The sequence below is a fragment of the Euleptes europaea genome, chromosome 7, assembly GCF_029931775.1.
Source record: "Euleptes europaea isolate rEulEur1 chromosome 7, rEulEur1.hap1, whole genome shotgun sequence".
NCBI classification, from domain to species: Eukaryota; Metazoa; Chordata; class Lepidosauria; order Squamata; family Sphaerodactylidae; genus Euleptes; species Euleptes europaea.
In genome coordinates this window covers 51,541,310-51,554,606 of record NC_079318.1, presented here as the reverse complement: position 1 = coordinate 51,554,606, position 13,297 = coordinate 51,541,310, and the positions used below count along the sequence as shown (strand labels likewise).

The 13,297-nt window shown below is 42.4% G+C and overlaps 1 protein-coding gene across 1 annotated transcript in view; it reads left to right on the top strand.

Moving 5' to 3' along the window:
• The window catches only part of SMYD2 (SET and MYND domain containing 2), a 51,059-nt gene that overhangs the window by 27,295 nt on the left and 10,467 nt on the right, over window positions 1-13,297 (top strand). The window contains exons 4-9 of the mRNA XM_056853075.1: window positions 2,768-2,828; window positions 4,999-5,123; window positions 6,401-6,468; window positions 8,160-8,262; window positions 10,970-11,080; window positions 12,608-12,728. Of these exons, the coding sequence (XP_056709053.1) occupies window positions 2,768-2,828; window positions 4,999-5,123; window positions 6,401-6,468; window positions 8,160-8,262; window positions 10,970-11,080; window positions 12,608-12,728 (589 nt within the window). The remainder of the gene's footprint in view (window positions 1-2,767; window positions 2,829-4,998; window positions 5,124-6,400; window positions 6,469-8,159; window positions 8,263-10,969; window positions 11,081-12,607; window positions 12,729-13,297) is intronic.

The following is a 13,297-nucleotide window of genomic DNA, read 5'->3' as shown; positions in this document are numbered from 1 at the left end:
GTACTTTTTTTGTCCTGCTTCTTTCACATAAGACGGGGGGCCAAGCTAGACGTTTGCTTTTTAAAAAGAATTGGGTCTGGGTTCCCCATAGCCACACAGAAGCCGCGGGGAATGGTTGTTTAAAAAGAATGCAGGGCCCATTTGGGGTTGGAATGCTGCCGGGGCGAGGCACCTGCACGCCTCCCGGCCTTTTCCCCATTTTTGCTGCTCTACATGGTGTATTCCGTGCATGTGGAGCAGCAAAAACAGGGAAATAAGTCCCCCCGCACACACACCAGTGCTGTTTCGGCGTGGAAAAATGGCTGGAGGGGAGGCAGAAGCCTGTCCTCTCCTTGCAGTGGCGTTCTAAGCCCAAGTGGGCTCTGCTTTCTTTTTAAAGAGCCATTTCCCTCAGCTGCTGTGTGGCTGTGGGGAACTCGAGTTGGGTCCAGGGAACCCAGCAGACTTCTAGTTTGGCCCCAGCACAGTTCACGTTGCTTCTCGCACTGCCAAATGATAAGCTGAGATGGAGGGTCAGGGTGCTGTGTGAAATAGAGGGTTGCACAGCCTCATGTCTGACTTTCAGAGATTCACTGTCGCAAAGTTTGAGTGCTCTGGCTTCATATCGGGGAGTGGCCAAACTAACTGGGGAACAGCACCCCCTTATATGATCTATCTCACGCTGCTTGGCTGGGTAGAGTCCAGCTCCTCCTGCAGAATAACCTGCCAGATGTTGCTCCTACTAGGAAATGAGGTTTACTGAAGAGGCCTCTGAAAGGATCTTTGAGGTAAACTCCCATTTTTCCAATGGGAAGAGTACGTCCCAGGTAACAGTGCATTATGCTTTCAGTCAAGCACGAGAAGAAGAAGAAGGTTGGTTTTATATGCTGATTTTCTCTACCTTTAAAGATTCTCAAACTCGTTTACAATTGCCTTCCCTTCCTCTCCCCACAACAGACAGAGCCAGTGTGGTGTAGTGGTTAAGAGCAGAGGACTCTAATCTGGAGAACTGGGTTTGCTTTCCAACTCCTTCACATGAGTGGTGGACTCTAAATCTGGTGAACTGGATCGGTTTCCCCACTTCTACACAGGAAGCCTGCTGGGTGACCTTGGGCAAGTCACAGTTGTCTCAGAACTCTTTCATCCCCACCTACCTCACAAGGTGTCTGTTGTGGGCATATAAAAACCAACTATAATGCTTTGATTAAAAACAAATCTTATTGGTAGGGAGGAAAAATTGCTCCAGGAAGCAGAACTGAATGAAACAGCCCCCCCTGACCTTAGTATTACTATTTGCTGTTTAATATTCAATTTTTTATTGGTAATATATTTATGATTTATTATAATATACTTACTATTTGAATTACTGTTCCTTTTTACACAGTAACCTACTGCTTTTTAGGGGGTAGTCCCTTCCTCAATGTGGCTTAGGCAAAGGGGGAAAAAAGAAGTAATATCTAAAGCAAACATTTAAAAAACACTCGAATAAAACAACACGTCAGTCAATCATATGGACAAGTCTTTTTCCCCAGGAGAAAGTTTTGAAGCTACATCTAAAAGACTGTGGCACTGGGCTCACTCAAGTCTCCCTTGGAAGGGAGTTTCCCGAGGATGGGGATATAACACAAAGCACCCCAAGAGAAAAGGCTTCCGCGCTGATCTCAACAACCAGAGTTTCATATAGGGAGTTTCCTTCAATGTAGATGTTGGAATGAACGCATGAAGCTGCCTTATACTGAATCAGACCCTTGGTCCATGAAACTCAGTATTGTCTATTCAGACTGGCAGCAGCTCTCCAGGGTCTCAGACAGAGGTCTTTCACATCACCTACTTGCCTGCTCCCTTTTAACTAAAGATGCCGGGGATTGAGCCTGAGACCTTCTGCATGCCAAGCAGATGCTCTACCACTGAGCCACAGCCCCTCCCCAAATGGTGAGATGCAAATAGAATATGTTTGCAGGGAGTAAATGGCAAGTTTCAAGGTCACTGTGTTTTATGATGTTTTTAAGCGCCAACTTCTCTTTGCAACCCCCCCCCCAAAAAAAACCAATGCCCTTTGAAGAAATTACTTTTGAGATCTGCTTATATGACGAGGGTGACCCAGATACGGTGTAGTGGGAGGACCTGGTAGTCCTGCTGGGAAGATATCAGGCCTGGCTCCCCGCGCTGCTTTTCTTTCCTTTTTCTTTTAAAATTAAAGCGCAGTCTAGTGGTGATCCACAAACAAAATTAGATGTTTAATGATGAAAAGTCATTGGAATAAATTTTGTGCCTTTATAGCTAGCAGGGAAGTGGGAGGGATCCCCGACGTGGCATATGAAAGCTAAATATGCAAACCATAGTCCCTGAACCTCAGCTGTTCGGCCACCTGCAAACCTGCGTTTAATGGCCAAGATTACAAAGAAGTGGCCTTAGGCCAACACTGGAGTGTTCCTTTTGAACTCTGTCAACATTGAGATGATTCACTTTCCTCAAAGCAAAGTCTGCCTCCTGACTGCTTGCCACTTTTAGCTGCTTTCTGGGAGTCTGCAGTTTGAAACAAGCAGCTGTGTTTTTAAAGAAATGCTTATTCCGTTTGGGTGTGTAAATTTGACAGGCATTCTGGGATTCGAGCTGGTTAATTTCTTATACGGTGTAGGCAAATTTAAACTAGAACGATGTTGGTCGACCTGCCTTTCCGAGGCAGACAAGTGATTTCTTATGCTAGAAGAGACAATTCAGAATAAGATGGTGAGATGTGTGGGGGATTTTTGAAAATGTCTGTGTCTTTTTCCCTCCCCATTAACAGAAAACACACCCTGAAAGGACTGACTCAGAAAAACTCCTTTCTGTAAAAGAGTTTGAATCCCGTAAGTAGAAACAACTGCAAACTGACAAGATTTTTCCATAGGAAGTTCAAAAAGTGAACAAAATCTTTTGTTTGTGCGTGTGGGAACAGAACAACAGTTTTATTCTGTTGCATTTCAAATGTGATGTAAAAACAGAATTAAAATTCTGGCCTGTTAATTACTTAGTCTCTCCCTAGCTTTCCTGGCTAGAGTGACTTTGTGGACTGTAATGCTGCAGGATTTAACATGGCCAGTGGGCGCAAAGTCAACGACGCTGCAGTTGCTTGGTGGTGACAGTGTCTTTGGGGCTAATTGCCGGCCCCTCCAGCGAATAGTTGCTTATCTGTCACTGCCAGTCAAGCCTGACATGTTCTCCGTGATTTGTATTTGAAATTTTGTGTCCTGAATGCTCCAAGAGTGAGCCAAGGAAGGAGAGAAGGTTCTTGCTTCTCCTCTCTGACGTTATTTTCCCCCTTCAAGGCACAGCTAGAAATTGAGCAACTGTTAAGGAGACTGAGCAGTCTAGAGTTGCTGGTGCAGCAGCGTAGTGTTGCTCTCTTGCTTGGTACCGACAGCAGGGAGACGAGCAGGCACTTTGAGGCACATATCGGAGAATTGCGGTGTCTTCAGCTTGCCTGCCACTCATCTGAAATACTTGGAGATGTGATACCTAAGTACCGCTTCACAGCTATCCCCGGGAAGAAAAGAATAGGTGTTTAAACAAGTAGCATAATAACTTCAATACACATTTTTGCAAGGCACACAGTTAATTATATTGTGCTTTTGGCTTAACAAGCCAGCATTCAAAAAGAGAGAAAGGACCATGTTAACGTCCTGGCTTTAGTGTTTCTAGATTATTTCGGTATATCAGTTTCTCAGAGGTCTTCTTTCTGGATTGTGGGCAGGCAGCAAGAGCAAGTGATGGTTTTCCTGTGTCATTAATGAATCTAACATGGATATCTTCTGCCTGGTCCCCGTGCGCTCAATAGCTTACCAAAACCTTGCTGGAACATGTTGCAAAAAATGACTTTTCCCATACAGGGTGCAAAATTCATTTGGTGCCGTGTCAAGGCACATTGGACATACGGTATTTATCTTCTAGTCATAACGTGGCAGCCTCAGATTGTAATTGAGAAGTTTGTGTCTTAATTGTTAACTTTGGAATGTCCACACACATGTTTTATTGTCTGCAAGTATACTGCTTTTTTTTTCCTTCCAAGAATATATTATAACCCTGCAATACCACTTTTGCAGTAGTTTCCTTTAGCATTCCACTGAGGGTTTCTGTCCATCTCATGCTTATAGGTGTAATTACTGCTGCCAGTGGGCTGAGAAAGCTAGTCTGTTTCAGTTTGGGTTACCCTGTTTCTAGGGTTTAGACAATCCAGTGGATTTTGTTGTTCTTGCTTTTGCTGTTCACTAATACCTCTGTCCTGAAGGAGCTGCTAATCCATTTTGATTTTGAGCAACAGGTTCAAGCAGCTCAGAACAGGTAAACACAACCTCTAAACAAAGGGAATGTTCCAGGCAGCATAAAGCACTTGACCTTTCAAATGTGAGAATGTAAGAAAGCAGATCCCCTTTTTCTTACAAGCCCATAGCATGAAGCCATTGTGGAGTGAGCACAAGGTGCAGAATCTGCCGTTCTGGTTATTGCTGGAAAAACAAATAGCGGGAGCCTGTGAATCGGAAGGCAGGTGGCAATCGTCAGTGCAGCTCCACAAACGGAAATAGCCGTTGCAAGCCCAGCCCTGCGGACAATTACAGAGCTGCTTTCCTTGTGAGCGAAAAACATGTTTAGTCTTTGCTGAGCAAATGTGTTTCATTTTAGAAGAACTGTTTGCTGTACAAGGAGTGTGAAGTATCTATACCCAATTGGAGCCAAGGAGGCTTGAAAAATAAAATATTAAGCATTAGGTATTATAAGGCGATGCTTATTTGCCCGTCTTAAATATGAAGTTTTTCACACGCCAGACAGATAGCGGAGTATCAGTTGTTGTTGTTGGCATCATTCATTTGCACGAGGCCTTGGAGGTGAACATTAATTCACTGTAGTACATATTACGTCTGTTTCTTCTTGTCAGAGGCCCTCCCCTCTTTAAGTAGTGCTACCTTGAGGTGGACTTTGCTGCAATTAACAAGCAGAGCGATTTCTGTATTGAAACAGGATTATTTATTTTTCCCTTTGCAGATCTTGATAAGCTTGACAACGAAAAGAAGGAGCTGATTCAGAACGACATCTCGGCTCTCCATCACTTCTACTCAAAGCACATGGAATACCCGGACAACGAGGCTCTCGTGGTCCTCTTTGCCCAAGTAAGAGGCATGAAAATCACAAGTGCTTTTGCCAGCTGCTTAGGTTGCATCCCAGTGGGGGCGCTGGGGATGTTGGAGCCTGCAGTTTCACGCCAAACCAAAAGTGCAGGAAGCCCTTCTGCAAAACCGAAAGCCCTGCTAAAGCTGTTCGGTGTTGTGTACGCTGATCCTTCATCAGTCCCTCCTGTTGACATCACTAATTCTCGAGCGCTGCATTTGGACTTGCACTCCCACTTACCTGATTGTTTCTAATAGAAAGCAGCAGATGCATTTGAAGCAGTGTTCGTGTCACCCCAGATGTTCTCATTGATACAGGAGAAAAGAGCAATTAAAAGCATTCCTGGACCAAAATTCCATTTCCATTCAGCTTGGGAGGGCACGGTGCATAATTGTGATTGCGTACAATTGGTCACTGTAGGTGTTTAAATCGCTCAGGCTTGAGAATAGAGTCACATTCTGGATGACCTTTTTTTTTTTTTTTTTAAAGAAAGCATTCATGTGCTTTTGGAAGTCTGGCGCCTCATAGATCTGTGTTTCCTGTAGAGTTTGGAATCGGTCTTTAATCTATAACTTCCAAATATCCTTCTGCCTTTCTGTTTCTAAGCCTCGCAGAAAGAAGGCGCACATTTGTAACCGCCAATTCTAATTTTTCTGTACAGTAAAAAAAGAAAAAAAGAAGAAGAAAGAATCAGATTAACACTTTCATTGCATTCAGTTTGCTTTTTTACTGCTGTGGCTCTTGCTGCCTCAGTAAGCTGTTTCTTTAGAGATCTGCCCAGGTCACACCCTCCCTGCTGTTTTGATTTTTCCCTGATGAATGTAGCCAAAGTTCCCATGTTCTTGGGCTAAATTCTAGTCCCATGAAGACTTACAGTAAATGTTATAGATTCAGCACTAGCCTCTTCTATTTCACTCCCATTTCCATATGGAATATAATGTCCTCCAAAAATATATATATTTCTCTCTTTCCTCCCAGAAACAGCATCCAGAAGGCTGTCTTTCTGCTGCTTTCCTTTGAGATGCTGAGTCCGTCTGGCGTGGCTCAGCTCGGCTTCCCAGCTCTTAATCTTTCTATTCCATCACCACAAAATTAGGTTGTAAATAACTTTTGACCTCCCTTCTTATAAAGCTAGTCGCTCAACAGCAAGACTTGATTAAGCATCATTCTAATCAGATTAATCAGTGTGGCATAGAGGAATAGGGTCACTTATCATGCTCTGTTAAGCAAGGCAGCGGATTTTGAGTCCCAAGATGTGTTTCTTTTCTCTTTTTCTCAGGTTAACTGTAATGGTTTCACCATTGAAGATGAAGAACTTTCTCACTTGGGGTCTGCAGTATTCCCTGAGTAAGCAGTTTAGATGTTGTATATTAAAACAAACAAAACCGCTCTCGGGTGTTTCCAACTGCAAATGTACAGAAAATTATCGCTTACTTGCAAAGGCAAAGAATTCCTATTCCAACTCTATTCCGTAACCCCACTTCCAGCATCTATCCCTGGGTTCTTAACTCACCATTCTGCCACTGGGTAAAGCACGATGGATTATGCCTGCATGGGAGGATTGAGGGCTGAGAATGTGCTGAAATAGCAATCAGTCCTTCCATGGCCCTTGGTATCCATTTGAGCCTCTAATCCTGGTTGCCCATGCATTCATAGATTAATGGTACAGTTCATGGTTGGCATGTATGAGACTACAGCTTCAGTTCCCAGCATCATCTGTTAAAGGATTTCAGGCTGCAGATCTGGAAAAAGTCTTTTAAGAGAGAACATAGAGAGCTCTTCTCCATCACCGGAGGCAATACTGGGCTGGATGGTAAAAGTCCAGTCCATGTATTTCAGTGATACACAAGAATATACATTGCTGTAAAAATAATCATCCTCTTTGTTTAATACTTCATTTGAGGTGCAATTTGTCACAGAAGATGGACAGAGGTGTTCCATCTAATGAAACATGCACATCCATGTTTCATGCACAGCCAACCCATTTTACCAACCATGAGGATAGCTTCTTCCTCCACCCCCCATACTTTTTCCAAAGTGGAGAAATAGCTTAAATGGCCTTTCAACAAATGAAAGCCTTGTTCATGTCCTAGCAGTTGCGTCCCAGTTTTGCACCAGTACATAGCTTGTCAAACTGAAGCTTTTCTATTTATTAACAGGTGCGTGTACATAACTCATAGGCTTTTAGACAAAACCAAATTATATATAAAATACAGAATTTTAAATGAAACAGAATAAAATATAGAACCCACCTTCCCAGACTAAACACTCCTACAGTCTCTGAAATTAAAAGAAATTGACAAATAACACAACTAAAAAAACTGTAAGGATCTTAAGTAACATAGGAGGCTAAGGTTACTGGTAGTCCAGGGGTTCAAAGCCAAGATCTTATCCCAGCTGTTATACAGACTTCCCATATGGATACAAGCCGTCTGCTCTAAGATGGAAACCACCCAGAGGTCTTTTCTACATGGAGTTTTCGGGGAACCACGCTGCATATCCACCAGTGTGGTGTAGTGGTTAAGAGTGGTGGTTTGGAGTGGTGGACTCTAATATGAAGAGGCGGGTTGGTTTCCCCACTCCTACACATGAAGCCAGCTGGGTGACCTTGACAGCTCTCTTAGAGCTCTCTCAGCCTCACCTGCTTCACGGGGTGTCTGTTGCGGGGGGGGGGGGGAGAGGGAAGGTTGTTGTAAGCCATCTTGATTCTTCCTTAAGTGGGAGAGAAAGTTGGCATATAAAAACCAACTCTTCTTCTTCAACTCTACGTCTTGAAGTCATTGGCTACTTTGGCCTGAACTGCTATTACAAAATTGAAGTTAAATATGCTTTTTTTCCGGTTCTTTCTCTCTCTTCTACTTGACTGTCTTAGGTCAAATTCTTTTGGGAGTAGAGCCAGAAGGTTGCGCCATTATAATGATTTTCAGTATTTCCTAAAGAGGCATTAATTTATTATTGTTACCTGTATGCTTTGGCTTTTCCCTGTTTTTGGAGTGTTGCTGATTGATGAGCATTAAGTGCCCTTTCGTCTTTTTTAGTGTGGCGCTTATGAACCACGGTTGCTGCCCCAATGTGATTGTCACCTACAAAGGGACAGTGGCTGAAGTGAGAGCAGTTCAGGAGATCGAACCTGGAGATGAGGTAATTATTTGTAAACGCCGTGAAGATTTGAGATGGGTACATCATGCCAGTATAGTTCTTGCTGAATGTGCTCACAGTTGTACTTACTGTGTGTCATTCAGGGTTTTTTTCCTGGTACACCCCTCAGTGTTTGTTGTTTGCCATTTATAAAGCACAACTAAAAGATTGTGACCTTAAATGGCGAGGATCAATGGCCTCCTTTTGGGTTCTGACTATGATTTCTTTCTTCTGGAGTGAAACGGCGTGTTTGATGTCACAGGGCTGCACTGTGTGAAGTTTTCTCCTCTTGAAAAGCCATGTAAGCTGTTGCACTGTTCTTAATGAATGTGGCTTTTCCACTTCTACTTCATGGCCTTGATTCTAGAGGGTGACGTGTAGGTGAAAACAACTCTGCATGTAGGAGACTCTCTGCTTATGCACAAGAGGCTGGCCCACAGGTGTAAAATCCTCTGCATGTGACAGTTATGTTAAGGCCACCCTTTCCAGAGGGGGACAGTGATAATGGACCAGGCGCCTCTTTGCCCTTCAGAAGCATCCTTCTCTGAGAGCATCCAGGTGACAATGATATCAATCAACTTTACTGCATTGTAGACATCAGAAAGTGTCTTTTGTTGCTAACACTTTAGGAAAATTTACTTCCTTGTGTGCCTTAAGATGAAGGTTTCATACCAAAGGATTGCTAATGTGTTGGCTGAGCACTTCCCAACAAATATTGTTCTCCACTATTACTGAACTTACAGAAAGTGTTTCTAGCATTTAACCAGAGCATAGCAATAGTAACACATTTGTCTTTCACTAATGAGTGGCGTGGCCTTTGCCTCCACCTTCTGGTTCAACATAGTTATTACATGTGAAATCTGACACAATCGCCCACCGTCTGTGTGTGTGTGTGTGTTTTTTTTTCAAATTGGCTTCCATATTTTGTGCCTGGAGAAAAGCAATTGAGATGCACTTGCTGTCGAGTAAAAACAAGCAACTGCTCACTAAAATCAAGTTGCCTTGGGCATGTTGAGAGAAGGTGAAGGACACAACAAAAACAAGAACAGACTGAATGGAAACTGCATTGCTAGTAGAGCGAATGTGCACTTGCTTTTCCTACCAGGCTGATTTTAGTTTTAGATTCTAAGTGAGCAGTCTAAAAATGAGGATTAATCCTAAAGACCAGAGCTCCCCGTTACTTTTAAACATTTGTAACAGAATACACAGAGACAATATCTCTGTGCGATTTGGGAGAGGGAGGACTGTGTGCGTGTGTTTTATTTCCTTTTTCTGTGTATGCATGACATTTTCCTTGCCAGAGCAAGCTGGGCAGCTGTTTGCCTTGTGGAATAACTACAGTGACATCTACAAACATGTATGAAATGTGTGTGTTTCTGCGGCCACACAACGGATGTTTTAAGTCCGTGCCATGATATCTATTGATAGAAATATATAAAAGCAGCAAAACCACAAGAAATATATAAAAGCAGCTAAACCACAAGACAACTGTCTTTTTCCAAAATGTAATGTGACGGATGCATGCTTACTTTCCTTTTTAGGACAAGATGTTGTTATGTTATTGTCACGAGTTTATTTTTAAAAATAATGTACTGCTTTTCCAACAGAGATGCTGGAGTTTGTCACTTTCCCCTCTTTATTTATGAATAGTGATGGTCTTTTTCAGAACAAGTGCTAGTAAAGACTTTTAGAAAATTGTTCCTAGAAATAATCTTCTTTTATTCCTTATTTATTTCACTTATTGCCTTAAGCGCAAGCATGTTTACAATATTTTACATCTTTTTTTTTTCATACTGTGATCTCTAATTGGCTTCTTTAGTTACTTGAGTGCCACTCACATACAAACACTCACACTTCTAATTTGCAACTTCTTGATTCGTTCCTTACCTTCAGTTGGAAAATAACTGTCTCCTATTCCTAAAAGGCAGTAATATTGTTCTTTTGTGATTTTTTTTTTAAGTCCCAGTCTTTTCCTGGGCCTTAGTCCAGACTTATTCCATGCCAAAATCCTGTAACTTGTTGGTACCAGCAGCCTTGGGAGTAATTAGCATTGTGGATGGGTTTTTTGCATAGACGGGTTCAGAAGAGGGCAGTCTTTTGTGTCTAAGATTAGATATGGATCGCCTGAAAATTGACACTTCCATGCTGCATTGCCCCACTGAAATCCACCCACTATGGAATTCTCATTGATTTTCATGGATCTTTATATACTTTTATTTATAGAGTGAAGATGATACAGAATTCTTTCCCTGCATCCATTTCAGGCCTGTACTTCAGGGGGAAATTCTTTGCTTCAATTGGAAATAGAAATACTTTCTTAAATCAAGTTGACCTTACAAGATTGTTATTACTGTAGAATGTTAGAGATAGCCTCAACAAGAAGACAGAGTAATGAGGCGTCTTGGTAACAGAGGACCTTAACTTGTGGCACAGCTCACTGGGCTTTTGCCTTGTAATGCATGTTCTTTATCAGTGGTGGCGCTGTTACACAGGTTGTGAACCTGCTTTGTATTTCTTTTGTGGACATTCATTTTATGTTACGAATGCATAACCCAAGCCAATCTGTCTACATCAGTTGCTGCGGTACAGATTGCGAGGATGTAATAACGTACAGCTGGATATGAGAGTGACTGCGTGTCAGAGACTTGGTGTTTGAAGGGGTTTGTGGCTGATCTGTGTTTTAATAAAATGATTAATCTTTCTTCTCTAGATTTTTACCAGTTACATTGACTTGTTGTATCCCACAGAAGATAGAAATGATCGGTTAAAAGACTCCTATTTCTTTACCTGTGATTGTAGAGAATGCATTACTAAAGAAAAGGTAATTTATCTAACAACTGACTTGTGTACTTTGTTACTTAAGCATGTAGTAATCTCCCTGCAAAGATTCCATGTATTCTTCATGTTATTTTCTTCATCATCACTTATGGATGTGTTGAGCTTTTTTGGAAAAAAGGTTAAAATAAAATAATTTAATATTGATATGGGGCCTATAATATGTTAGGCCTAAGAACAAATTCGTGACACAAAGTACTTATTTCCAATTTCCACTTGTGTAACTAAGTCCAAGTGATTTATCCATGGTCAGTCATTATGTCTGTGACTGAGATGAGATTCGAATGCAGGTTCAATTCAACCACACATTCCTTCCCTCCTTATTTAGGTTTTTGCCTCCTCTCCTTTTGTTTTCTTGGAACTGTAGCCCTTTGCTTGAGATGTCCATTGGGTTAAAAGCAGTGGAGGACTCTGGGTAAATGGGCAGAGTAATCAAAACAGTATCTTTGCATAACCTGGCAGTTGTGGGTAGGGATGCCATTCCCCCAGTGGCAGTTGTACGCAGGGATGCCCTTCCCTAGCTTTCCTTTCCTGTCGCCATTCCAAGTGGCGGCATGGGAACAATAAAAAATGGCCTCTGATCCTAAGGCATGACACCACTTGGGGGGAGGGAGTTAAGTCATGCCTCTCTAGGAATTGCTGTGGTAAAACCAGAGTTTCTGGCAATTCCTAGAGAGGACTGATGTAGTTTCTGGGGGGACCAGATTTTCCCCAGAAGTGATGTTATGCTGTCACTGATGGCATCCCACCCCCCTGGGTCTTGTGGTGCAGTGCATGGGGGTGGGGCAGAGGGTATGTAGGTCCCAAGCCATTTAGGGCCTTATAAGTCAGTACCAGCAACTTGATTGTGCCTGGAAAACCATGGGAGAATGGACATGCAGATATTAGACCACTAGCATTTAATTCTTTCAGGAACCTATCTCTGTCAGGAAATAGGAAACCACATTTTGCCATTCTGTGTAAGAGCGTACAATACCCTAACCTCAGGGTTATGACTGCATTAATGACAGAATTGGTGAAGAACTTGGCAAGCTACAGACCTGATGAAGCAGTCATTTGGACTGTATGGCTCGGAGAAGAGACCGCTGGTCTGACACAGTATGGCATTGCCAACTTCTGTGCAACCAGCTTTATGTTTCCCACAGACAGGATTTGCAAAGGTGATAGGAAATTGTAATTTTCTCCCTCCCGGCTGAGCTCTGAGCTTGTGTCTGGTCCATTTAGCACAATATTTAAGAATCTTGCGGAGGGTCTTTTGTGCACCCATAACAGTTTTCCAGATTTTTAAATAACCGTAGACTGTACTTTTAAATACTGTTTTAGTGAATAGGTGGGAGAAAATGGAGTCAAATGACATGCTTCCTCCCCTCCCCAGATCTCTTCTTCTAATCATTTATGCTTCTTCACAAAGCTCTCTAATTTTTCTAGCTATTGTCAGATTCTGTGCGGATCTGCTTTTTTGTGTGTTAGAGCTGGAACAGCTCTTCTAACTCTCTTGAAACTCTTCCCCCAGGACAAAGATAAACTTGAAATCCGCAAGCTGAATGAGCCTCCATCAGCAGAAGCTGTGCGAGATATGATCAAATATGCCAGAAATGTGATTGAAGAATTCAGGAGGGCCAAACACTACAAATATATCCTTTGGTGCTCTCTCTTCTCTGTCTCTATGTAAAATGGAACTTTACATTCAATTTAGGAGCCTCATTTTCTTGAGGGGTGTCCAGAAATGAAATTCCCCTACTGTTTTCAGCATTCTCCCTACCCCTCTCTGGCATATGCACTTTGTGTAGGGAACTGTTTCATTTAAATAGAGTTCTAGCAAATATGTTCTCTTTGGAACTGAACTTAGCATAGGGGTAAAGCATGTAGAAATTCATTTTCAGCTGACTTCTTGAGTGTGTATTTATTGATATGCTACTGATTACTGAGGTCGGTAAAATGAGTACTCAGTTTGCTGGGGGTAAAGGGAAGATGACTGGGGAAGGCACTGGCAAACCACCCCGTAAACAAAAGTCTGCCTAGTAAACGTTGGGATGTGACGTCACCCCATGGGTCAGGAATGACCCGGTGCTTGCACAGGGGACCTTTACCTTTATCTTTACCTTACTGATTAAACAAAGAATGGAATGACTCCGAGCTACAAAAACTGTGCATTCTAATAGGGAAACAAGCCTCATCGATTTAACCCTTCCTTGAGACTTCA